At 40.2% G+C, this 27,041-nt stretch overlaps 3 protein-coding genes and 2 non-coding genes across 6 annotated transcripts; 3 read left to right on the plus strand and 2 right to left on the minus strand.

The window, feature by feature from the left end:
* Positions 1-4,563: 4,563 nt before the first annotated feature.
* On the plus strand, positions 4,564-4,637 carry TRNAV-CAC (transfer RNA valine (anticodon CAC)). Its single transcript has one exon. It is a non-coding gene; the product is annotated as a tRNA-Val (tRNA).
* Positions 4,638-5,482: 845 nt separating this feature from the next.
* On the plus strand, positions 5,483-5,556 carry TRNAV-CAC (transfer RNA valine (anticodon CAC)). Its single transcript has one exon. It is a non-coding gene; the product is annotated as a tRNA-Val (tRNA).
* Positions 5,557-6,749: 1,193 nt separating this feature from the next.
* LOC111799134 (uncharacterized) lies at positions 6,750-12,103 on the plus strand. Of its 2 annotated transcripts, XM_023682547.2 has the most exons (6): positions 6,750-7,091; positions 8,093-8,207; positions 8,410-9,018; positions 10,127-10,232; positions 10,508-10,575; positions 11,887-12,103. In XM_023682547.2, exons 1-5 carry the CDS (start codon positions 7,009-7,011, stop codon positions 10,570-10,572), a joined length of 978 nt encoding a protein of 325 aa, XP_023538315.2. In that variant the 5' UTR covers positions 6,750-7,008; the 3' UTR covers positions 10,573-10,575; positions 11,887-12,103. The 2 variants fall into 2 exon arrangements, 1 of the variants encoding a protein (XP_023538315.2); XR_015421590.1 differs by lacking the exon at positions 11,887-12,103 and having other exon boundaries at positions 8,410-9,047; positions 10,508-10,541.
* Positions 12,104-13,594: 1,491 nt separating this feature from the next.
* On the minus strand, positions 13,595-14,717 carry XRCC3 (homolog of X-ray repair cross complementing 3 (XRCC3)). The gene has a single exon (XM_023682549.2). The coding sequence runs from the start codon at positions 14,576-14,578 to the stop codon at positions 13,697-13,699; it is 882 nt and encodes a 293-aa protein (XP_023538317.2). The 5' UTR covers positions 14,579-14,717; the 3' UTR covers positions 13,595-13,696.
* Positions 14,718-24,254: 9,537 nt separating this feature from the next.
* On the minus strand, positions 24,255-24,617 carry LOC147792006 (uncharacterized). The gene has a single exon (XM_087125588.1). It carries the CDS (start codon positions 24,615-24,617, stop codon positions 24,255-24,257), a length of 363 nt encoding a protein of 120 aa, XP_086981714.1.
* Between the last annotated feature and the right edge of the window lie 2,424 nt (positions 24,618-27,041).

The raw sequence follows: 27,041 nt of genomic DNA on the forward strand, positions 1-27,041 counted from the left end.
AAAAATATAAGGATAGATCATGAAATTAAATAAACAATAAAAATGATTAGTTTAAAGATATTGTATATAACAAAAATAAAAAGTACTATAAAAATATTTTAATTGAAATATGCTTATTTATACGTCACTTTTATCAAGCCAGAGAGCCTTAAACTATTAGAAAAATAAATATATATATAAATTGTGATATAATAAGGTTGCAACAAATAAATATATTTTTATTTGGCTCGAGTCAACCCGAACGTTTTATCCCACGAACCCAAAATCGAACCGATTCAGTTCGGGTTTAGAAAAATGAAACCAACCCTACTCGAAATGATAATCCAACCTAACCCAACCCTTACAATTCGAGTTGAGTTAGTCCAAGTTGTCGAGTTGACTGTACATCCCTAATTATACTTGATCATACTTTGTTCTCATTTGTCACTAGCCATGCAATTTGATAGTTGTTATGAGTAATTTTTAACTAAAAGAACAAAGTTGATAAAAGAAAGAGAATTCAAAAACAAAACTAAGGAAAGCATAAGAGAACAGGCTGAACAATGAAGGAAAATGAAGGAAATTCAGCCATGCACGAGTATGGATGCTCTAAGTTTGTAGTTCCCTACTTTGTTTATTGATGACCTAATTTTTCACATGAGAGAAAAGAACCTATATAGATAGAAAGTCTTATCAAACTCTTTAAAATTCTTACTACACCAAATCTCTAATTTAAATTGGCAAGTGATGCCCATTTGACCACGTGAGGGCCGAAATAGATAAGTGTCATGATGGAATCGAGAAAGACGGTGTCTCTCCAACACACCAAGAAAAGTGTACGTTAAAGCTAAGCTGAGGCATAAGGAAAGTTGGAGGAAATGATGGCAACATGAGTGTCGAAGACAAGTTTGAAGAGGGTTGGGTAGAACCCTAGGCCATAACGTTAGAAGTCAGGATTTCAATGAGTTTTGACATGTGGCTATGAAGTTAAGTCTGTCTATATAAAAGATGAAACCTCACCAAATTTGGTGTCAATCGGACACTCCATGGGGACGTATGACCGCTTTCTAAATCACATATACTGATCAAATATGCCCTAAAATGTACTATAGGGGAGGTATGGTGTCAACTCTCTACTGCCCCTAGACTTTGTGGCCTAAGTGAGCTGCCATGTGGGCACATATGTGTGTCACAATGTGGGCGAGCGTTGTGAGATGGGTTTCAAACGACTTCCTTTGGAATAAAATTTTCAAGGAAAATGTTGGATGACACGAATGTGCCGACATTGCACCCTAACCCATGTGTCGGAGGTTGGTATGTACACCCACTGTCCAGTATAGTTTCCGTACATGGCATTGCATGGACATGGGAGGGTTCATCCCATGATAAAGCCTGGATGGATGTTGCACGGGATGCCCCGACGATATGATTGACACATGGATCAATTTAATAGACATGTTCGAGTAGGCTATGATGGTCGAAGCCAGGGATGACATCACGATGCATGGGTCATGGTGTAGGAAATCAAGATGATGATCGAGATGCGATGTTGCACATGAGGGATCTTGGCCTGTAGTAGAGGTAAAGTTGAGCCGCATGTCTTGACCTAGACTAGAGGTAAGTCGGCAAGAGTCGTAGATGATAGAACATGCACGCATGGGCGACGTGTGTGGCCAAACAAGCTTAGATTCTACATTAGTTGTGTTCGGTCGACAGATGAGAATATAGCCTAAGATTCGATAAAGCTACATAGTCAGGCAAAGGAGAATATTTCCCTTAAGAAATGTCTTAAGCGTATTAAGATCATGATGTCACACAGTTGAAAAAGTATGACGGTGACAGTTGGTATCAGAGCAACACTTTGTGTGTCTAAATCGATCAAGAAAGTTAGGAAATAAAGTCGATGGTTGAATGAAGACTTCACAAGTGTGTCATGAGTACCAGATTGGGCAGGATGATTGTGAGTCAGATTCGAGAACAACTTTGTGGGTTGAAGCTAGACTCTCGAGGAAGAGTCTTACCCGTCAATGAAACATGAACCAAGCTCATTTGCCAAGAACTTGAGTTCCAAATGGGCAACATATGGTTAGAAGGTATACCAAGTAGGGTGCCTTTGAAAGAACCATTCACATAAAGGAATAGTGTCAATGATTGTAAGCAAAAAAAAAAAAAAAAAAAAAAAAAAAAAAAAAGTTGAAGGTTAGATGAGACATGTGCTAACCAAGTATTAAATTGTGCACAACACAAGTTCATATGGTAGACGATGTGGCTGCGAAATAGCAATTGAGTTGAGTAGGGAAAAGAACAAGATTATATGATATGAAACAAGGTGTCTTGATCATGTCTTGGATGATTAAATTATAAGTTACAATTAGTTAGTGACCACTATGCTCTTCATCATCGGTTTATTTTCAAGGCTATAAATAGAAATTCATATTATTGTTTTAGTATGAAATTTTTTTGATATTAAAAATGAAATTGACTTATTATGTTATTGTTTTATGTTCTTACTTTTTCTTCTTCCAACCTCTATCTTTAAGAAGTTTTCCGAAATATGAGTGTTGATTCGAGTTCGAAGCATTAATTTAGATTCTTACCTTGTTTGGGTGGTATAGTTGGTTATTACGCTACTCTCACACATTAGAGGTTTCTTACAACACTCTCGCTTTATGAAGTTTTCCGAAATATGAGTGTTGATTCGAGTTCGAAGCGTTAGTTCAAATTCTTACCTTGTCTGGGTGGTGTATTTGGTTATCATGCTAGTCTTACACACTAGAGGACCTCGATTTAAACCCGGGCTTAGATATTTTGAAAATTATGTTCTAACTTTTTTCTCACAACACTCTCACTTTAAGAAGTTTTATGAAATATGAGTGATGATTGGAGTTCAAAGCATTAATTATGTTTTTAAATTATAATTATGTCTCATCTTATCAGGGTGGTGTAGTTGGTTATCAGTTCCCAACATTTTTCAAATTATGTTTTACTTTTTTCTTAACAACATTTTCACTTTTAGAAGTTTCCGGAAATATGAGTGTTAATTTGAGTTCAAAGCGTTATTTTCGAATCTCAAGGTGGTGTAGTTGGTTATCACGCTAGTCTCACACATTAAAGGTCCCAGTTTGAACCTGGGCACAGACATTAATAAAATTAGGTTTAGTTTTCTAAATATGAGTGTTGATTCAAGTTCATAACATTAATTCAGACTTTTACCTCGTCGTCTGGGTGGTGAGTTGGCTATCACACTAGAGAACATTAATTCAGACTTTTACCTCTGGGTGGTGAGTTGGTTATCACACTAGAGATCCTCAGTTCGAAATAAGAGTGTTGATTCGAGTTCAAAGCAATAATTTAGACTTTCACCTGTTTGGGTGGTGTAGTTGGTTATCACGCTACTCTCACACACTAGAGCTCCCCAAGTTTTCACCTGTCTGGGTGGTGTAGTTGGTTATCACGCTAGTCTCACACACTAGAGGTCCCCAGTTCGAACCTGAGCTCAGACATTAAGAAAATGAGGTTTGGTTTGGTTTTCAAATTCGGACTTTCACATGAGGTTTGGTTTGGTTTTCAAATTCGAGTTCAAAGCAATAATTCAGACTTTCACCTGTCTGGGTGGTGTACGCTAGTCTCACACACTATTAGTTTTTAATTTGGACTTTCACCTTCTTTTCTAAATAAGAGTGTTGATTCGAGTTCTAGGTGGTGTAGTTGGTTATCACGCTAGTCTCACACATTAGAGGTCCCCAGTTCGAACCTGGACTCAGACATTAAGAAAATGAGGTTTGGTTTTCTAATTCAGACTTTCACCTTCTTTTCTAAATAAGAGTGTTGATTCGAGTTCAAAGCAATAATTCAGACATTCACCTGTTTGGGTGGTGTAGTTGGTTATCACGCTAGTCTCACACACTAGAGGTCCCCAGTTCGAACCTGGGCCCAATTTGGACTTTCACCTTCTTTTCTAAATAAGAGTGTTGATTTTCACGCTCACCTGTCTGGGTGGTGTAGTTGGTTATCACGCTCACTGGTGGTGTAGTTGGTTATCACGCTAGTCTCACACTCTCACACACTAGAGGTCCCCAGTTTGAACTTGGGCTCAGACATTAAAAAAATGAGGTTTGGTTTTCTAATTCGTACTTTCACCTTCTTTTCTAAATAAGAGTGTTGATTCGAGTTCAATGCAATAATTCAAACTTTCACCTGTCTGGGTGGTGTAGTTGGTTATCACGCTAGTCTCACACACTATAAGTCCCCAGTTCGAACCTAGGCTCAGACATTAAGAAAATGAGGTTTGGTTTTCTAATTCGGACTTTCACCTTCTTTTCTGCAATAATTCAAACTTTCACCTGCCTAGTTGGTGTAGTTGGTTATCACGCTACTCTCACACACTAGAGGTCCCCAAGTTTTTACCTGTCTGTGTGGTGTAGTTGGTTATCACGTTAGTCTCACACACTAGAGGTCCCCAGTTTGAACCTGGGCTCAGACACATTAAGAAAATGAGGTTTTGTTTTCTAATTTGGACTTTCACCTTCTTTTTTAAATAAGAGTGTTGATTCGAGTTCAAAGCAATAATTCAAACTTTAACCTGTCTGGGTGGTGTAGTTGGTTATCACGCTAGTCTCACACACTAGAGGTCCCTAGTTCGAACCTGGGCTCAGACATTAAGAAAATAAGAAAATGAAGTTTGGTTTTCTAATTCGGACTTTCACCTTCTCTAAATAAGAGTTTCTATTTCACCTTCTTTTCTAAATAAGAGTTTCTATTTCACCTTCTTTTCTAAATAAGAGTGTTGATTTGAGTTCAATGCAATAATTCAAACTTTCACCTGGGTGGTGTAGTTGGTTATCATGCTAGTCTCACACACTAGAGGTCCCCAGTTCGAACCTGGGCTCAGACATTAGAAAATGATATTTGGTTTTCTAATTCTGACTTTCACCTTCTTTTCTAAATAAGAGTGTTTGGTTTTCTAATTCTGACTTTCACCTTCTTTTCTAAATAAGAGTGTTTGGTTTTCTAATTCTGACTTTCACCTTCTTTTCTAAATAAGAGTGTTGGTCTCACACACTAGAGGTCCCCAGTTCGAACCTGGGCTCAAGCAATAATTCAAACTTTCACCTGTCTGGGTGGTGTAGTTGGTTATCATGCTAGTTTCACAATGATAGTCTCACACATTAGGAGTCCCTAGTTCGAACCTGGGCTCATACATTAAGAAAATGAGGTTTAGTTTTTAATTTGGACTTTCACCTTTGTATTTCATTTGTAGTTGTTGCAAATTCCAATTTAAGTATCAAAGGTTCTTTTCTAAATAGGACTGTTGATTCAGAGTTCATAGAAAAGGACTGTTGATTCAGAGTTCAAAGCAATAATTCAGACTTTCTGGGTGGTGTAGTTGGTTATCACGCTAGTCAGTCTCACACACTAGAGGTCCCCAGTTTTTCACCTGTCTGGGTGGTGCACCTGTCTGGGTGGTGTAGTTCACACACTAGAGGTCCCCAATTTTTCACCTGTCTGGGTGGTGTAGTTGGTTATCACGCTAGTCTCACACACTAGAGATCCCCAGTTCGAACCTGGGCTCAGACATTAAGAAAATGAGGTTTGGTTTTCTAATTTGTACTTTCACCTTCTTTTCTAAATAATTCACCCTCTGGGTGGTGTAGTTGGTTATCACGCTAGTCTCACACATTAAGAGTCCCTAGTTCGAACCTGGGCTCATACATTAAGAAAATGAGGTTTAGTTTTTAATTTGGACTTTCACCTTCTTTTCTAAATAATTCACCGGTCTGGGTGGTGTAGTTGGTTATCACGCTAGTCTCACACACTAGAGGTCCCCAGTTCGAACTTGGGCTCAGACATTAAGAAAATGAGGTTTGGTTTTCTAATCGGACTTTCACCTTCTTTTCTAAATAAGAGTGTTGATTCGAGTTCAATGCAATAATTCAAACTTTCACCTTTCTGGGTGGTGTAGTTGGATCGGACTCACACACTAGAGGCCCACAGTTCGAACCTGTCGAGCTCAAAGCATTATAGCATTAATTCAAACTTTCACCTCGTGTAGGTCGTGTGCAGTCTCACATACTAGAGGCCCCCAGTTTGAACCTGGGCTCCGACATTTATAAAATTTCTAAATACTCGGGTGGTGTAGTTGATTATCACATCACTTTACACTTACACTAAGGTCTCAACTGGAGAGGTCTGGCTCAAACATTTATAAAAACACTAATGTGATTCCAGTTCAAAGCATTAATTCATACTCTCATATTTGAAAAAAAAATTTATAATGTTCGTGTTGACTTTGTTACGGTATATCGAATCATATTTAATAAATAAAATTTATAATTAAAGTTAAATTCACAGTGCCATTCACATTGGCTAATTTATGAATATTATCTACGTTTGTCACAGAGCAAACCCATGAGAGCTAAGTGTCACAGAGCAAACCCATGAGAGCTAAGTGTGTTGAATGATGAAAGCTAATTTCGAATCATATTTAATAAATAAAATTTATAATTAAAGTTAAATTCACAGTGCCATTCACATTGGCTAATTTATGAATATTATCTACGTTTGTCACAGAGCAAACCCATGAGAGCTAAGTGTCACAGAGCAAACCCATGAGAGCTAAGTGTGTTGAATGATGAAAGCTAATTTTGGAATATTATCTAGGTTTGTAACAGAGCAAACCCATGAGAGCTAAGTCCGTACACAGAGGACTATTATGGAGCTATTTATTTATAAATTTCAGTCTCTTTTTATTAATTATTAGCTTTTTTTAGAAAGTGGGGTGGGGAATTGTGCGGGAAAGAATCAACAACCGAGAGAGCTCCATTGTTGTCTCACGTCTGTGTGAGCCTTGGCTCTTTGTATTCGTCTCTGTTCTTGCTTCGCTCAAGCACCGATCAGAGGAATTGCTCAACGATCAACACCTTTTGCTTTTTACTGCTACAGAATTTGATGTTGGGATTTTGATATTTGAATTTCTACACCTTATTCTTCGTTGTTTCATCATCTTTGCTCTGTTTTTTCCCCCCACAAATGTTAGATGCAAATCGCTTCGATTTGTGGAAGAAGGATGGGCTCTTTTCTGCCGCCGAGCAAGTCCAAGAATCCGCCGATACGTACGTTTTTCAATTTTCGTTTGATTTGGGGTTTTTCCGCCGATGTCTGATTGATTTGTTGTGGAATTTTTTAGGATTCTGGAAATGGTTATGTGAGTTTGGAATTGTCTGTGTATGATCTTTTTCGGTTGTTTTGTGTTCTTAATTTTAGTTTCTTCTTCTTCTTCTTCTCTCTGTGTATGTTTTTCAAGAGGATGAAGCTTATGTTCTGTGTTTTTGTTGAGTTTCTACAATAGTGATGGTTGGTTCATGATTCTAAATTAATCCAGCAACGAAGTTTTCTTCTCTGTTTGCTGCATTTGGGAAGGTGCCCTATGCTTACTGGGGTTTTGGGGGGAACCTACTGCTTTCTTAATTTGTTCAACCATTTCCTAGGCCATTAAACTTTAGCTAGTAAAAAAGATGACCGTGAGATTCCACCTCGGTTAGTAAAAAAGATGACCGTGAGATTCCACCTCGGTTGGGAGGAGAACGAAGCATTCTTTATAAGGATGTGGAAACTTCTCCCTATCAAACGCGTTTTAAAACCTTGAGGGAAAGCTTGAAAAGGAAAACCCAAAGAGGTCAATATCTGCTAGCAGTGGGATTGCGCCGTTACAAATAGTATCAGAGCCAGACACCAGACGATGTGCCAACGAGGAGGCTGAGCTCCGAAGGAGGTTGGACACGAGGCGGTGTGCCAGCAAGGATGCTGGGCTTCGAAGGGTGTGGATTGGGGGGTCCCACATCGATTGGAGAAGGGAACGAGTACTAGCAAGGAAGCTGGGCCCCGAAGGGAGGTGGATTGTGAGATCCCACATCGGTTGGGGAGGAGAATGAAACATTCTTTATAAGGGTGTGGAAACCTCTCTCTAGCAGACGCGTTTTAAAAACCTTGAGGGGAACCCTGAAAGGGAAAGCTCAAAGAGGACAATATCTGCTAGAGGTGGGCTTGGGTTGTGCCGTGGCTCTTTATTGCTTCTTTCTCGTGTATTGATGCTTCTATTGGTTTCTTATTTCAGAATGGAGTTTGCATTCAGGACATGGGTAAGAGAGAAAAGAGAGGGGCTAAATTCTGATGATTTGGATGAACTCCGCCGGGAGGTACAAACGGCTCTTGGCACAGCCAAATGGCAGGTTGGATACTGAATTGAACTCAACAAATGCATCTGTTCTATCTTTTACTGCCATCATAAACTCTGATATATCTTCCAAAATCCAATGGGATGGTAATTAGGATTCTTAAAATGATATGCACGAGTCATATTTTCTAGTGAAACAATGTTTATACACTGATTTATAATCATAATTCTGTGTTGTTTTTCCTGTCGCCAATTAGCTGGAAGAGTTTGAAAAAGCTGTCGGAGTTAGCTATCGTTCTAGAAGTGAAGAACATGCGTTGGAACGACATAGAATGTGTATTGCAGCCATTGGAAATCAAATTTCCCATGTTGAAGCTGTTTTAAGAGAATCTTATGACAAAGTTGGCAAGCGGCCTCTTCGATGGGTAAATCTAAATAAAGAAGAATGTAATGATTTGGCTGCATTTCTCTCTGGAATATCCCAAGTACCACATAGTGCGAAAACCGAATCCTCTGTGTGTAGGTCTTCAGCAAAAAGTTACACGTTTGAGACACGTGAACGAGCAACTGAAGAAATTAATCGTACTTCTTCCTGCAGCTCGAGTAATTCCTTTAAAATGAAGGGTGGCAAATTTGCTAATTCTGTAGATATGAAAGAAAGTCTTGGTGGAGTAGATGATGCACTATGCAAAATGGATACAACCACGAAGGCAAGACGGGCAAGCCCACCGACTGCTCCTGACCTGCGAATTGTAATTACGAATGAAAATCACGAAAGAAAACGGTCTTTTTCGAGTTTAGAAGTTACAAAAAAAGGAAAATCGGGATCGGGCTTCTTGAAGAGAGGATGTGGAAAATTTTCCCAGGTGAGCATTCAGGGAGCTGCTTGAATCTGGTAACGTGGTTCTGTTTGTTTGTTTGTTAGTTTTTAAATTTCTTTTCTGATAGGAAACAGAATTTTTAGTTGTTTTTTTGTCTGTTATCTTTATAATGAAACTGATAGGGCTATAAGTTCTTCTTGCAATGGAAAAAAGTGTGAGATCCCACGTCGGTTTATAAGGGTGTGGGAAACCTTTCCCTAGCAGACGCGTTTTAAAACCTTGAGGGAAGCCCAGAATAGAAAGCCCAAATAGGACAATATCTGGTATCAGAACCAGGCATCGGGCGGTGTGCCAGCGAGGACGATGGCCCCCAAGGGGGGTGGATTGTTAGATCCCACATCGGTTGGAGAGGAGAACGAAACACTCCTTTATAAGGGTGTGGAAACTTCTCCCTAGCAAATGCGTTTTAAAACCTTGAGGGGAAACCCGGAAGGGAAAGTCCAAATAGGACAATATTTGTTAGCGGTGGGTTTGAGCTGTTACAAATGGTGTTAGAGCCAGGTACCAGGCAGTGTGCCAGCAAGGACGTTGGGCTCCCAAGGGGGGTGGATTGTGAGATCCTACATCAGTTGGAGAGGAGAACGAAACATTCCTTCTAAGGGCATGGAAACCTCTCCCTAGCAGACGCGTTTTAAAACCTTAAGGGGAAGCCCGAAAGGGAAAGACCAAATAAGACAATATCCACTAGCGGTGGGCTTGGGCTGTTACAAATGGTATCAGAGCTAGGCACGAGGCGGTGTGCCAGCGAGGACGTTGGGCTCCCAAGAAGGGTAGATTGTGAGATCCCACATCGGTTGGAGAGGAGAACGAAACATTCCTTATAAGGGTATGGAAACCTCTCTCTAGCAGACGCGTTTTAAAACTTTGAGGGGAAGCCCAGAAGGGAAAGCCCAACTAGAACAATATCAGCTTCGCTTGGCTGTTACAGAAAGGTTACCCATACTATTGTATGAAATTATGAGGCATGAACTCATATTCTTCCATTTTATTTGCATTATGGGTTGAGAATAACATATCCCTTTCCAAATATTCATTGTAATTGTGCACTTATGGGTTCCAAATGAAATGTAACTGTAACTACATTTTGTTTCAGCTCTTCGGTTGGAGTCAGCAGCGACAAATATACCGACCCTGGCATCTTCAGCTTACATGTTCTATTCGATTTACGCTTGCTTTGATGTTGACTATATTCTTGATCGGTGAGTTTCTAATTTTCTCGAGGATACGAAGCATTCAGTTACAAAATTTAAGTATGTTATTTACATGTAGATATTTATACTTGGGAGGGTTCGATATCGATATAAAGATTAACGGATATCTCCACAGTTACAAAATTTAAGTATATTAGTTGTGTTGTTCGAAATTGATATTGATATCGACATCGATATTTTAATCTTTGGTTATGAGATTTGTACGTACGTAAATGGCTTCGGTTTCCTTATGCAAATCTTGCTGATGATGGTTTCCTTTGCAGTGCCCATTGTTTTTTACTCGGCTGGAGCTTCGAGTCCATTGTACACGCAACATTTTCGATCGTAACAGGTATGTACTTATTTTTGTCTTAGAGCTTAATAAATTCCTCTCCATATTGTAAGTATTTGAATAATTTAAGAGAGATGTTATTGGTATTGTGCTATTGTAGCTGTTATTAGTCACTATCGAATCGTCGTTGACGAACAAGAATTATGATTGCCCATGTCTTGAAATGAGCAATCGTCATAGACCATGAAACCTTTTCGATAGCCTTCGACCTGCTACCATGGTAGCCGATGCGAACAGCGTCCCTTAGCCTGTTCATAACTTGGAACGCTCTCAATTGGCTGGCCACTTCCTTCTAAACTCTAGCATATGAGCCTTTTTCCTACAAATTCTTCTTGGAACAAAGATGTAGAAACCCGCTTTATTCACTTCCGAAAACAAGATACGTGGCTGGTTCTCCCTCTACTCTTTAATATCTTGTAACAGTCCAAGCCCATTGCTAACCGATATTGTTCTCTTTGGGCTTTCCTTTATGGCTTCCTCTCGCGGTTTTAAAATGCGTCTACTATTAGGGAGAAGCTTTCACACTTTTATAAGGAATGCTTCGTTTTCCTCTCCAACCAATGTGGGAGCTGACAATCTACCCCCCTTGGGGGCATAACGTCCTCGCTGGCACACCGCCCGGTGTTTGGCTCTGATACCATTTGTAACAGCTTAAGCCCACCGCTAGCAGATATTGTCCTCTTTGGGCTTTCCCTTCTAAGCTTCCCCTTCTAAGCTTCCCCTCAAGGTTTAAAAACACGTCTACTAAGGAGAGTTTTTCACACCTTTATAAGAAATGCTTCGTTCTCCCCTCCAACCAATGTGAGAGCTGACAATCTACCCCGCATAACGTCCTCACTGGCACACCGCTCGGTGTTTGGCTCTTATACCATTTGTAACAGTCCAAGCCCATCAACGCTAGCCGATATTGTCCTCTTTGGATTTTCCCTTCTGGGCTCTCCCTCAAGGTTTTAAACACGTCTACTAGAGAGAGATTTTCACACCCTTATAAGAAATGCTTCATTCTCATCTCCAACCAATGTGAGATCTCACATATCTGGATACTCTGGTGAGGTACACAAGAAGAAAGCCACAATTCACCGACCACCGGCTTCCCCATCACCAACCATTAACCATCTGACAACCCGCCTTTGTTTCGAACACGTGTGCACGTTTGAATCCTTTTCGAGTCTAGACTCATCCATCTGAAAGGAAGCGATTGTTCCGTGATTCTTGAATTGATATTCATGATCAATGTATTACTTACATCCATTTTCATCCTCTGAATTGAGCCCATTATGTTTATTTTCATGAACTGGAGCTTCTCTACAGGTGTTGAACAGGCGTTTGGGGAATGATAACATAACACATTCATGTTCTTCTGAGCTCTTCCGTGCCATGCCTAACCTCAAAATTCATGAAAATAAGGTATGTATTCATTATTGTTGTGGCTGTAAAGTGCAAATGTCTGGATGAATGGTTAAATATTACATTGAACTTGCCAGTGTAAATAAGGATTCAGGCTTATGCAATTATTTATTTTGCCACCGGACCCATTTGATAATGTTCTCGTTTTTCGTTTGTCGAAGAACTAACTTATTTGATAGTCAATTCCGTTTGTTTCTTTTTATTTTTTTAACGTTTTGAAAAATAGAGTAAACGTGAGGTGGGGATGAACGATTATTGTCTAATTTCTTAACCTAACGTAGAAACAAGATTGAATGAGAATGATAGTGGGCTTTAATCACGATCGAAAGGCTTGAAACTACGATTAATAAGAGTCATATAAATAATAAAAAGTTTTAAGGGAACGTTAGTTTAAGTCATGACGACCACCTACTTAGGATCAATGTCGCCAGTCGTTTTGGTAATTAGTTAATTGTCTCGTGAGAATAGTTAAATTACTTACAAGGTGGCATAGTTGAAAAAAGTCTCAACGGCGTTTTAACTTAAGGAAGTTTCTTTTTCTATATGAAAGAAAAAAGTGGTATCCTAAGTCGTCGAAGTAGATGAATTACTCGTGATTTGCATGTAAAAGTCTGATTTTAGATGGAATGAAATTGAGCTCATTACGAACTTTTGCGTCATCACTTTTTTTTTTTAATTCCTCTATCGATGTATCATTATTTTCATAAAAATAAGGTCATCGACGTACCTTTTCAATTAGGAACTCCTAGTTGAGTTGATGACAAGATCGATTTTGACAAAAAAGAATTATTTTATTTTTCTCTCATCTTCCGCTTTCCATTGTCTTTAGATTCTCACATTTCTCGCTCATAATTGGGTTGGGGAGGAGAATGAAACACTCTTAAGCGTGTGGAAACCTTTCCTCAGTAAACACGTTTTAAAGCCTTGAGGGGAAAGTAGTCCAAAGATAACAATATTTGCTAGTGGTGAGTCTGGGCCGTTACAAGTTGTATCAGAGCCAGACACCGGACGATGGACAATATCTGCTAGTGGTGAGTCTGGGCCATTACAAATGGTATCAGAGCTAGACACCGGACGATGTGCCAGCGCTAGCGAGAAAGTTGTTCCTCGAAGGGGTAGACACGAGGCGGTGTGCTAGTAAGGAAGCTGGCCCTGAAGGGAGTGGATTTAGTGGGGGTCTCACCTGGGCCATTACAAATGGTATCAGAGCCAGACACCGGACGATGTGCCAGCGAAGAAGCTGTTCCCCGAAGGAGTAAACATGAGACGGTGTGCTAGTAAGGAAGCTGGGCCCCAAAGGGAATGGATTTGGTGGGGTCTCACATCGATTGGAGAAAGAAACAAGTGTCGACGAAGACGTTGGACCTCGAAGATGGATGGATTGTGAGAATCTCACATTGGTTGGGGAGGAGAACGATAAGGATGTTTTTGGGTGTGAAACCTTTTTCGTAGCAGACGCATTTTAAAGTGAAAAAGCAGGACACCACAAAGAAGACAATATTTGCTTAAAGTAGGCGTGGCCTTTACCTTGTCTAAGAAGATTTATACGTAATAGTACTTTCTCTCTCCTTATTATCATACTTTTGACTTAACCTTCATCAACTTACGAATAGAAAACAAATCTAAATTTTTATAACTCAATCACTTTACACAATCTAAACATGGATCATACAAAACTAGCTTTCCATCAAGTTGAAAGGAGGAAAGGAAGAGGTCATTGGCTTTCAACTCCCACAACTCCTTGTCTATTGATTACATACTCACAAGATGATTTAGGTAAGTGAGGTGCAAAAACAACATGAAGCCATCTTCTTGTTCTTCTTTGTGCTAATTCACCACCATTCACCACCCCATCACCTTCTCCAACAACTTCCTCATTTCTTGACAAAAACAATCTCGAATTAACACAATTAGCCCAAGCGATCCCCAACGCCGGGCAAACTCGTCGTCCCGATGAACATAGAGACTTCAAATTCCCAATTCTCAATGCACTTATACCATCAGATGAATCCATCAAATCAACTACCTGATTTGTCAACACCACAGCCAAAGAATACCTCTTAGCCAACAGCTTCAACTTCCCAGAAATCTTGAAGAACAGAGCCGATCTCCGCTTGAGATCAGACGGGGTGTTATCGAAATCAGACCGAAACAATGCTGCGATCGAATCTATCACAATGAGCCTGGTGGGCAAAGGGGAATCTCGATTTGCAAGGAAGAATTCTATCTTAGGCATTATGTCGAACAGTTGTTGTGCAGAGTGAACAGGTTCGACAAATATGTGATCGGAGGGATTGGGAAATTGGGGGTATGAAGAGGAAAAGGCTTGGGAGAACTGTTGAAGACGGCGGAAGGGGAAAGGGAATTCGGTGTGGATGTAGAGAGAGGAGGCGTTGAGGCCGCCGAGGGAACGGGGGAGCTGAGCGCAGTGGCAGAGTTGGAGGCAGAGCTGGGTTTTACCGCAGCCGCTCTCGGAGACAATCTCGGTGAGGGAGTTGCAAACGACGCCGCCGCCGACGGAGCGGTCGATGATCGGACATCCAAAGGTGCACTTTTGAGTGGTTTGAAGGAGATGGAGGAGATTTTCCGGCGTCATTTCAGATTCTGGAAAGGGCGAGAGGGCGGAGCTCGGGTTTGGTTTGAATTTTGGGCTCCCTCCATTTCATAATGATATATTTTTGTTTTTATTTTTTCAATTTATAAATTTCTGTTTTAGCGCCAATTTATTAATTTCTAAATTTTAGTTGGTAACGATTATATTTTGTCATAATATAATAAAAATTGATACTTAATTTTTAGATTTATTTTCATAAAGAAAGTTCTGAATATTTATTTATCATATAAAAAATAATAATTTAAGAATATCTTCGGTCTACCTTCTTAAGAAGTTCAATTCTTTGTCATGAGTCTTACTTGGAAATCTCTTTATCTTCTTATCCACACGTATTTTTTTTTATTTATAGATTGTTCATATCTTATATGATGTCCCACATTGGTTGGGGAGGATAACAAACCATCATTTATAAGGGTGTGGAAACCTTCCGCATTTTAAAACCTTGAGGGGAAGCCCGAAAGGGAAAGCCCAAAGAGGACAGTATCTGCTAGCGGTGGGCCTGAGTCGTTACAAATGGTATCAGAGCCAGGGGGTAGACACAAGGTGGTGTGCCAGTAAGGACGCTGGCCCCAAAGGGTGGTGGATTGGGGGTGGTCCCATATCGATTAGAGAAAGGAAAGAGTGCCAGTGAGCACACTGGGCCCCGAAGTGGGTGGATTGTGATATCGCATATTCTAACAAGAGTTTGATAATGACATAATTTTTTTTATGGGATCATGTCTACAAGGTCTTGTTTTCTCCTCTTCCGCCCCAATTTTACAAAATTGTATTGATGCTTAGAGTTGGAATACAATTTCAATTTTTATCAATTAATCTAATCACGTTTTTGGATAATATTTGGAAAAATATGTTAGTGTATATTTTGATGATATTTTAATTTATTCAAAGACTTTGCTTGAGCATGTGGAGTGTCATGGTCATGCTTGACCAAGGCATGTCGCCCATGGCCGCATGCCCGTGACACGCCGAAACCCTTGCCTTGTACTACTTTACTGCTTTCTTTTACTGCTTTCATGTTGTATTATTTCTTTCTTGTTTTCTTTAAGAGTATGACGTTTCGGCGAAGTCATGGCTATGCCTTGTAGACATGAAATGCCTCAAAATGTACTATAGGGGGATGCGACTAGTTGTCAAATTCTCCCTACCTGAAAATTTATATAATGTTTAAGTCATTGTTGTTGCCTTTTTGCTTGCATGCTATATAACACCACTCTCAATCTCTCTCTCATTCTTGCTTTCAAAACTCTTTTTCCTAAACTTCTCTCTCCCGTTTTCTAAAATCTTCTCTTCAAAACGGGACCCGAGGTTCGAACACACGTTGCCCGACTGTAGGCAACGTGGTTTGAAGTTGGCTTGATTCACTCAGTGTTGAGGGTGAGTGCCGCACAATTGCCAAATCCGCTGCCAAGAAAGGGCGATTGTGACAGTTGGTATCAGAGCCTAGTTGGCTCCAAAGTAATCGGTAGACATGTCTATGACCAAGTAGTCGAATAAGTCCCACGTCGACAGGTTAGTCGAGATAGAAGAACAGACGTAATACTTGCGGGAAGTCCCCGACAATATTCGATTTCTAGACAAAGCGAGTGAAGGAACTTGCTGACAAGACCCTCGTCATTGATGCAATAACAGGTCAGTTAGATGGATTGCCCATTTAAGAAATAATGTACCGAATAGAAAACCTAGAAACAAAAACCACAAAGAATGGTGGTTTCGAGCGAGAAGACAATTCGACAAACTCTGCTGGCCTGATTGAGGAGTGAGTCCATGGCTTAGATAGCTCCCAAAAAGGGATGTTTCAGATGGTCACTGAGCTATTTGAAGATGTGAAGGCAGCTCTCGACGTAGTTAGGGTAGAAATGTCGGACATTAGCGCCAAAGTAAACGTTGTTGTAAGGGCGGTAGAGAATCTAGACCCTGCTCGGAGGACAACGCGACCCAACAAGGTCAAACTTCCTGAGCCCAAGCCCTTCTCTGGGGCTCGTGATGCGAAGTCCTTAGAGAACTACATCTTTGACCTTGAGCAGTACTTTAAGGCGACTGACACTAAGACAGAGGAAGAAAAGATCATCGTAGCCACCATGCATCTGGCTGAAGATGCGAAATTGTGGTGGATTTCGAAGTACGTGGACATCCAAGAGGGCTGATGCACAATAGACACTTGGGAGAGACTATAACAGGAGCTTCGGTCTTAATTTCTCCCAAGGAATGTTGAGATCATGGCCAGAAGGAAATTACGAGACTTTAAACACACGAGTAGCATTCGAGAGTATGTCAAACAGTTCTCGTTACTCATGTTGGACATTCGACAGATGTCCGAGCTAGATAAGATCTTCCAGTTCACAGAAGGACTGAAGCCATGGGCAAATTCCAAACTATATGAACACGACATAGAAGATCTCTCCACGGCCTATGCTACGGTTGAACGACTGTTCAATCTGAACAACAAACAGTCCCAAGAGACAAGGCGAAACCAAACCTCATCGAGTGGAGGTAATTGCAACCATACCTCTAATCCCTCCAGAATGGTAGGAGGAGACAAATCGAAGACCGGAGGACGAGAGACAAGACAACCCCAACAAGGGACTGGTGTCTTAGGCAAGGGGACTCACACTCAGAACCACTTCAATCGACCACCTCTCTCTTGTTTCCTATGTAGAGGGAACCACAGGGTGTATGAATGTCCAAAGAGGGTATCACTACAGGCAATTCAAGCCGCATTGGACTCAGACGCAGATGCAAAATCCGAGGGCGAAGAAGCCAAAAAAAATGCTGAACGTAGAAACCCCTTTGATTGGAGCCCTAAAGTTCTTATTCGCACTTCAAAAATAGACCGGGGAGCAAAGAGAGTCGATCGAACAAGGTCTCATGTATGTGGAAGCGTGGGTGAATCACAAGTTGGCCAAGAGTACGATGGTCGATTCAAGAGTCACCCACAACTTCATGACCGAGACTGAAGCTAATCGGTTGAACATCAAATGACATCGAGACTCAGGGAAGATGAAGGTCATCAACTTTGTGGGCTTACCGATTCTCGGAATAGTGAGAAAGATTACACTTAAGTTAGGAACATGGAGTAGCTCGGTGGACTTTGTAATTGTGAAAATGGACAACTTTGATGTGGTACTCAGGATGGAATTCCTATTGGAACTTGGTGATCCCCATGCCCTTGGCTAAATGCCTAGTCATAACAGGGTCAACCTCGACTATTGTCTAGACAAGCATCAAACAGTCCGATGGAATCAAGATGATTTCAGCGCTCCAATTTAAAAGTGGTCTTGCACGTAACGAACCAATGTTCATGGTCATCCCTGTGGTTTAAACTGAAGGAACGATTGAATTTGTTCCCATAGAAATACAGCACGTACTAGAAGAGTACCGCGAAGTAATGTCAGAGAGCCTACCAAAAACCTTACCACCTCGTCGAGGCATAGACCACGAGATTGAACTGATACCGGGGTCGAAACCCTCAGCAAAGAACGCCTATAGAATGGCTCCACCTGAGTTAGCAGAGCTACGAAAGCAACTGGATGAACTACTTACTGCCGGGTTCATCATACCTGTGAAAGCCCCCTACAGAGCCCCAGTGTTATTTTAGAAGAAGAAGGATGGGAGTCTTCACCTATGCATAGACTACCGCACCCTAAACAAAATCACTGTCAAGAATAAGTACTCTCTACCCATCATTACCGACTTGTTTAATCGACTACATAGCGCGAAGTACTTCTCAAAACTCGACCTAAGGTCGGGATACTATCAAGTTCAGATTGCAGAGGGAAATCAACCCAAAACAACTTGCGTCACTAGATATGGGGCTTTTGAATTCCTAGTCATGCCTTTTGGATTGACTAATGCCCCTCCCACATTCTGCACCTTGATGAACCAAGTCTTCTACGAGTATCTCGATAAGTTTGTGGTAGTCTATTTGGACGACATAGTGGTCTACAGGTTCATCATGGAAAAGCATGAACACCGCCTGCGGTTAGTTTTCGAAAAGCTGAGAGAACACCAACTATATGTGAAGAGGGAAAAATGCGTGTTTGCGCAACAGCGAATCAACTTTCTTGGACACATAATAGAAGTAGGTAAGGTAGGTATCGAAGAGGAGAAAGTCAAAGTCATCAAGGAGTGGAAGACCTCCTCCTCAGTGACAGAAGTGCGATCCTTCCTTGGGTTAGCAAATTACTATTAGCGGTTCGTTGAAGGATTCTCGAAGCACGCAGAGCCCTTGACCGAACTACTAAAGAAGGGAAACAAGTTGAGTTGGACTTCACGTTGTCAAGAAGCCTTCGACAACCTTAAGAACACCATGATGGAATGGTCAGTTTTAGGGATTGTCGACGTGACGAAACCCTTTGAAGTCGAGATGGATGTGTCATACTTTGCCCTAAAGGGCGCCCTACTGCAAGAGGGACACCCGATTGCATCCAAGAGTCGAAAGCTAAATGAGGCAGAAAAAAGGTACGCAACATCCAGGAAAAAAATGCTAGCCGTTGTCCACTGTTTATGAGCTTGGAGACAGTACCTCATTGGAGCTAAGTTTGTAGTCAAGACAGAAAAACAGTTCCATATGCCACTTCTTTGATCAACCCAAGTTATCGTCAAAACAAGCGCGTTGGCAAGAATGTGTGTCCGAATTTGACTTTTGGTTCGATCATAGGCTAAGTAAAACAAATCAAGCTGCAAATGCCCTAAGTCAGAAGAGCGAACATGCGGTCCTGTGCATGTTTGATCATCTAAAAGCAAGTAAGCTGAGTGAAATGATACGAGAAAGTATCGAAGAACACCTAGCCAAAGACACGGCCGCCCAGGCCATCATGCAGCTAGCCAGAGAGGGGAAGACTCGCCAGTTTTGGGTCGAAGACAATTTACTTTTCACCAAAGGAAATCGTCTTTACGTCCTCGTCCGAGGAACTTGAGGAGACTCCTACTTAAAGAATGCCACAACACACTGTGGACGGGCCACAATGGGTGGCAGAGAACCTACGTCCTCCTAAAAAAGGGTACTATTGGTCGAACCTCCGCGACAATGCGACACAGTTCACAAAGACCTGTCTTATCTGCCAACAAGACAATGTTGAACGAAACAAAATTGCGGAACTGCTGGAACCTCTACCGGTCCTGTCCCAATCGTTGGAAAATATTTCTCTAGGTTCTATCACACACCTCCCCAAGGTAGGAGAAATGGAGTCCATCTTGGTCATCATTGACAAATTCTCCAAATATGACACATTTATCCCAACCCTTGAAAGAAAATATCAGAAGGAGAGAAGGAGCAAAGGCACACAAATTAATTTTATATTCTTTTTGTGGTGTTTTACTAACTTGACACCATTTTCCTTATATAAAAAAACAACACATTTCTTGCTACAAATCCGCAACCACTCCTTTAACTAATTCCACTCCCTAAAAACTAGTTCCACTCTTCCACTGCTTCTACTCTTCCCGTCACGATATCTCCAGCCTTTTTTATGGAGAAATAAACAACAAAAATAAAATAAATACTAACAGCTATTTTTAACCAAAAACTATGAAGCAAAATAAATTATAAAAAAAAAAAAAAACAAGTTTATAACCAACAATCACTCCTCTAAACTTGTTTAACTATGCTGAATCGACTTTCTTCACGCCAATCTTCTCTCTTAACTCCAGGAACCGTTGTCTTGCTAACGACTTTGTCAGAATATCCACCAACTGTTCATTGTGTTACATATTCCAATTCAATAGCTTCAGTTTGCACACATTGACGAATAAAATGGAACCTGGTATCAATGTGTTTACTTCGATCATGGTAAACAGAATTTTTTGCCAACGCTATAGCTGACTTGTTGTCAACATTAAGCTTGAGTTTTACTTGCAGTTGACTGATGTAACTCAAAATCCTGCCCAACCATACTCCTTGACACGTTCCAGCAGTTGCGGCTATATACTCAACCTCGCATGGCGACAAAGCCACCACCTTCTGCTTCTGTGATACCCAGGTGATTGGATTTACTCTCAAATAATACAACACTCCAGTTGTACTCTTCCTATCATCAATATCCCCAGCCATATCACTGTCGCTAAATCCTACCAGCTCCACATTCGATAGCTTCTTATAAGCACAACCAAAACTTAGAGTACATTTCACATACCTCAATATTTGTTTTATTGCTGTGAGATGTGAAGTTGTTGGTGCCTGCATGTATCTCCTCATCACACCAACTGAGCAGGCTATGTCGGGCTGGGTATTAACCAGATAGCGTAAGCTTCCAATAACACTTCTGTAAAGTGTTTTGTCAACCGCAAGTTCTCCATTCCCATGTTTGCTCATCATCATTCTTGGTTCCATGGGAATCGAACAAGGATTGCACTCCCCCATTCCTAGCTTCTCTAGGATCTTTATTACATATCCAGCCTAACATAAAGTGATTGATTCACTACTTTGTCGTACCTCAATACCCAAGTAATAGCTCAAAAGTCTAAGATCGTTCATCTCAAATTTCTGCTGCATCTCTTCTTTGAACTGAGTTATAACTTGTTTGTTTGAGCCGGCTATGATTAAGTCATCCACATATGTGCCGATTATCATTGCTTCAACTTCATTAATTTTCTTGTAGAGAGCATATTCCTGTGGACATCTAACAAAACCAAGTTACTGCAAACATTGCTCAAGTTCAAAATTCCAAGCCCTCGGAGCGTGTTTTAATCCATACAAGGCTTTATGTAGTTTTAATACCATGTTTGGATTTTCCTTGTCAACGAACCCTTCTGGTTGACCAACATACACCTCCTCTTCTAACTCGCCATTCAGAACAGCTGTCTTCACATCCATGTGATGTATTTCCCCGTTCTAGGCTTTCAAGTAGAATCTATAATTCAATCAATCAGATAGTCTTGACTTCCAGTTCACGAGAAAGAATGTTGAGGACTGACTGACAGTTCACTCTCATGAATCTTTAGTCTTTCCTGACTGTTACGGCGACATCAATTTCCCAAGAGATCGATGGGAGGGAAGTATATTCCAAATAATCATCAAGTCAGTTGGTTTGGATCTGTGCTCTGGCTGTGCAAGATGGTGGAGATGCTATTGTGCTTGGCTGCTGTTAGATAAAACCTGAGTTTTTCCTTATTTAGATTCACACGATTTCATTAGTTGATTGAATACCTCCTAAGAACATTTGACAAACACGTCGAATGGATTACCAAAGTTTTAGATGGCAATTTTGTAGGAAGTGGCATAGATTTAGTTGCCACTCTCCCGCCATTTTTAGGATAAGTTATATTTAAATAGGTAAATCAAGATTTCACCACCTGATTTTAAGCACAGTCAAAATTTCAGCAATTCTCTCTCTTTGTTATCTTTGTTATTTTACGCGTTTTATTTTCTTCCAACAACTTCCCATCAACGACTTCCTCTCACCGAAAAGAAAAGGATTTCCCTCGCCGATTATCGGAAAATAACAGCTGCAAAGTCAAGAATTAATCTCACTGTTTCTAACCTGGCCACTGGTGCAAATACTTCACTGTAATCTACACCAAACTGCTTGCATATCCCTTTGCCACGAGTCTCGTCTTATGTTTCATGATTTCTCCATCTGGATTGTTCTTTAATTTGAAAATCCATTCGATGTCGATTGCTTTATGATTCTTCGAAAAATATGTGAGTTCCCATGTTCTGTTCTTTTCAATGGAGAGAATTTCCAACTTCATGGCATTCCTCCAGTTTTCATTCTTAGCATCTTCCTCATATGAGGTTGGTTCCTCTATAGAAAGAAAGCAAAGGCCCACTCCATCCTAGAGACCTGAACTGACCTGAACTTTTTCAGCGTCGATGAGCTTGATGATGATGCATTTGAGGTACTGTCTAGCGTTGATAAAGTTCAGGATGAATTTTTCCTTTGCCTTTCATCTAGATCAACTTCGATTTGTTCAATATTCCTCTCCTCTGTTCTCCTCTGTTTTTCTGAAATTTGAACGGTGAAAGTTTCTCTTTGTTCATCATCACCATTTGTGATTTCTTCCCAACACCACTTTTCTCCTCTTCGTACAACACATCCCTGCTCACCATAATTCTGTTCTTTTGTGGATCCAATAGTTTGTAAGCTTTGGTTCCATCTTCAAATCCCAACATAATTGTCTTCACACTCCTATTAGCAAGTTTAGGAAGGTGTGAATATGTATTATTGGCATGAGAAAGACACCCGAAGATTTTAAAGTGATAAACCTTCGGTGTCTTGTCAAACCAAGCTTGATACGGTGTACCATCTACAACTCCTTTTGTTGGAGATCTATTTAGAATATACACGGCAGTTTTGACAGCTTCTTCCTAAAATTTTGTAGACATTTCTTTGCTCTTTAACATACATCTGGTCATCTCTACAACCGTTCGATTACGCCTTTCTACTATGCCATTTTGCTGTGGTGAAAATGGGGCAGTAAGAAATCTCTTCATGCCTTCATTCTTGCAATAGTCTTTAAAAGCAATAGATACGAACTTTCCTCCACGGTCCGTTCTAAAGCTCTTAATCTTCTTGCCTTTCTCTACCTCCACACTAATCTTGAACTTTTTAAATACCACCAGTGTTTCATTCTTGTTTTTCAACAAAAACACCCACATAAATCGTGAAAAATCATCAACCAGTAACATAAAATATCTGTTACCTCCATAAGTCATGGGCAAAATAGGTCCACATAGATCTCCATGGATAAGATCCAATGACTCCTTCACACGATATGTTGTTCGCGGAAAATGAGTCGCATGCTGCTTTCCAATTAAACACCCATCACAGAATTGATTGACCTGGGTGATTTTCGGCAACCCGTCAACCATTCTTTTGTCATTTAATTGCTTTAAAGAGTGAAAATTAAGGTGTCCATACCTCGCATGCCAGAGCCAACCACTGTTACTGATATTTGCCATTAAACACACCTAATACGCAAGCTTCAACTTTGCTTCATACAATCTGTGGATTTTCTGTCACCATAATAATCAAGCTCTTGGCCTTGTCATATATCTTCATCACATTGTCCTCTATGAAAATTTTATTTCCACTCTCGTCCAGTTGTCCGTAACTTATTATATTGCTTTTGAAAACAGGTATGTAATAGACTTGTGATAAGATCAAGTGCTCATCAGTTTTACATTTGAAGAGCACTATTCCTCGACCACAAATGTCTATTACAGAGTTATCACTGAAACGTACCTTTCTAACAATAGATGTGCGAGCTCACGAAACACCCTCCTTTCTCCTGACATGTGGTTGCTTGCTCCAGTATCTAGGTACCAGGAATTTTCAGCTCCAATATTGGCGAGTGGCGGCACTATAGTTTCATTCAACATCACAAAATCAGCCTCTTTGTCATGTGTAGTTCTAATTTCACACGCCTCTATCATAAGCAATGAAGACTCCTCATCCTTTTGCATCTCTATCAAGTTGAGTTGTTTGTCTTTTGTGGAACACTCTGATGCAAAGTGTCCCATCTACTGACACCTGTAACATTTAATTTTACTTTTTTCAAATTTCTTCTTCTGAGTTTGTGACTCTCCTTCATCTCCTCGATGCCAGTCGCTTCTCCCACGACCTCTCCATCTTCCACGACCCCGTCCCCTGCCTCCTCTGGAACTGCCTTGATCCTTCCATTCTTTCTTTGAGGATTTTGCATTCTCTCATCCCTTTCTTTATGCACGAGTGAGGAGAACTGTTTCATCTTTTTCTCCAAACCCTTGCAACCTTTCTTCATGTGCCTTGAGTGGTCCAATAATCTCATCAACGGATTTCGCTTTGAGATCACTAAACTCCTCAATCGTTGAAGTGATTTGAAGAAACTTTTCAGAGGTGGATCGTAGAAGTTTCTTAACTATTTGGACATCATCCACAGCATTGCCGAGGCCTCTCAATTTGTTGACAATAATTGTGAGTTTTCCAGAATACTCATCAATACTTTCTGAATCACCCATCTTCAACACTTCAAACTCCCGCCAGAGAGTCTGCGTTCTAACTTCTTTCACTCTTTCTGCACCTAGATTCATATTTTTCAACATGATCCAGGCTTCTTTGGCCGTTTTCTTAGCACCCAACTCTAGCAACGTATCTTCTCCAATACTTTGATAAATAGCTGCTAAAGCCACTTATCTTTGTGGTTATCTATTGTTTTAGGTGATTCAATTGCCTCCCAAACACCTTGTGCCATCATAAATACCTCCATCTTAATCGCTCAACATCCGGTATTTGAGTGTGACAAATCCCTCCTTTTTTTGAATCCGTACACTCACTCCGTTTGAGGCATCATCTTCTATCGCACCGGTGCTTTGGCTCCTGTCACTCGATTCCTGTCTCATTTTTTTTATCTCTCTCCCTTCTTGACAAAACAGGTCTTGATCTTGTAGCTCTGATACCAAATGAAAGAAAATAACAGAAGGAGAGAAAGAGAGAAGACACAAATTAATTTTATCTTCTTTTTGTGGTGTTTTACTAACTTCACACCATTTTCCTTATATAAAAAATAACACATTTCTTGCTACTTACAAATCAGCAACCACTCTTTAACTAATTTCACTCCCTAGAAACTAGTTCCAGTCTTCCACCAACTCTTCCTTTATTTCCAGCTTTTTTTATGCCGAAATAAACAACAAAAATAAAATAAATACTAATAGCTATTTTTAACCAAAAGCTTATGGAGCAAAATAAAAAATAAAAAAAAAACAAGTTTATAACGAACAACCCCTAAGTCATGCTCTGCTGAAACGACCACACAACTATTCTTTCGACACCTAGTCAAGTTGTGGGGCATTCCCACCAGCATTGTTAACGATCGCGATCCGTGATTCACAGGGACCTTTTGGAGAGAGTTGTTCAAGCTATTGGGGTCGAGCCTAAATGTCTCTTCGAGTTATCACCCCCAAACTGACGGACAAACTGAAAGGTTCAACAATATGCTTGAGGAGTTCCTACGTCATTTCATCAATGCGCGACAGAAGAATTGAGTACAGATGCTTGATGTTGCTCAGTTTAGCTTCAATTGCCAACAAAGCTCGTCGACAGAAAAAATCCCTTTTGAAATAGTATGTGGTAGACAACCAAGCCAAGTCGCCCATGGCCGCATGCCCGTGACACGCCGAAACCCTTGTCTTGTACTAATTTACTACTTTCTTTTACCGCTTTCATGTTGTATTATTTCTTTCTTGTTTTCTTGAAGAGTATGACGTTTCGGCGAAATCATGGCTACGCCTGGTAGACATGAAATGCCTCAAAATGTACTATAGGGGGGACACGACTAGTTGTCAAATTCTTCCTACCAGAAAAGTTATATACTTTTTAAGCCGTTGTTGTTGCATTTTTGCTGTCAAAACTATTTTTCCTAAACCTCTCTCCCTCGTTTTCTAAAATCTTCTCTTCAAAACGGGACCCAAGGTTTAAACGCGCGTTGTCCGACTGTAGGCAACGTGGTCCGAAGTTGGCTTGACTCACTCTGTGTTGAGGGTGAGTGCCGCACAATCGCCAAATCCGCCAAGAAAGGGCGATTGTGACATGGAGCATGTTAAGTCAGTTTTCATATACTTAGAAAAGAGAAACTTTATGCTCATTTTAATCATGCAAAAAATTAATGTTCTTGGTTTCATAGTTGGTAAAAATGGAGTAGAAGTAAAAATAGAGAAAGTTAAAGCAATTAGGGATTGACCAACATCAAAAAATGTAAGTGAAGTTCAGAATTTTCATGGTTTAGTTAGCTTCTCTAAGAGATTTATAAAAGATTTGGGCATCATAGTTGCACCATTGAATGATTTAGTGAAAAAGAATGTTGTTTTTAAATGAGGGAAAATGCAAGAGAATGCATTCAATAAGCTTAAGAAGAAATTAATCAATGCACCATTGCTTGGTCTTGCCTAACTTTAATAAAACTTTTGAAATCGAGTGCGACGGCATAGGTGTTGTTTTGATGCAAGATGGAAAGCCCTTAATCTATTTTAGTAAAAAATTAAATGGAGCAACATGAACTACCATACCTATGATAAAAATTTGTTTGCTTCCGTTCGTACATTCAGGTGTGGCAATACTTGTGGCCGAGAGAGTTTGTGACCTATTCTAATCATGAATGCTTGAAGTAACTTAGGGGTCAAAGCAAACTAAATCGTAGGCATGCAAAGTTGATGAAGTTTATTGATACATTTTTGTATGTCATCAAATATAAGGAAGGTAAAGATAATATGGTAGCTATAATGTACAATCTCTTTACTTCTTTGAGTGCAAAAATTATTGGATTTTAGAATATTAAAGAGTTATACAGAGATAACCAAGACTTTGGAACTATTTATGCAACTTGTCTCGCGAAAAAAGCGGTGAATGATTGCTATGTGTTTATTTAAGAAAAGTAAGTTTTATATTTCTGAATGCTCTATAGGAGATTTGTTTGTAAAAAAAGCATATGGAGGTGACTTAATGGGACTTTTTAGAATTAATAAAACTTA

Source organism: Cucurbita pepo, chromosome 7 (genome assembly GCF_057944985.1).
Source record: "Cucurbita pepo subsp. pepo isolate OVF chromosome 7, ASM5794498v1, whole genome shotgun sequence".
Lineage (NCBI taxonomy): Eukaryota > Viridiplantae > Streptophyta > Magnoliopsida > Cucurbitales > Cucurbitaceae > Cucurbita > Cucurbita pepo.

Excerpts from the sequence above, each read along its gene's own strand:
- LOC111799134 (XM_023682547.2), top strand. The coding sequence starts at position 7,009 with ATGTTAGATGCAAATCGCTTCGATTTGTGGAAGAAGGATGGGCTCTTT. Across the intron at positions 7,092-8,092 it reads GTCCAAGAATCCGCCGATAC|AATGGAGTTTGCATTCAGGA; the intron begins GTACGTTTTTCA and ends TTCTTATTTCAG. Across the intron at positions 9,019-10,126 it reads GATGTGGAAAATTTTCCCAG|CTCTTCGGTTGGAGTCAGCA; the intron begins GTGAGCATTCAG and ends ATTTTGTTTCAG.
- XRCC3 (XM_023682549.2), bottom strand. The coding sequence starts at position 14,578 with ATGACGCCGGAAAATCTCCTCCATCTCCTTCAAACCACTCAAAAGTGC.
- LOC147792006 (XM_087125588.1), bottom strand. The coding sequence starts at position 24,617 with ATGTTGAAAAATATGAATCTAGGTGCAGAAAGAGTGAAAGAAGTTAGA.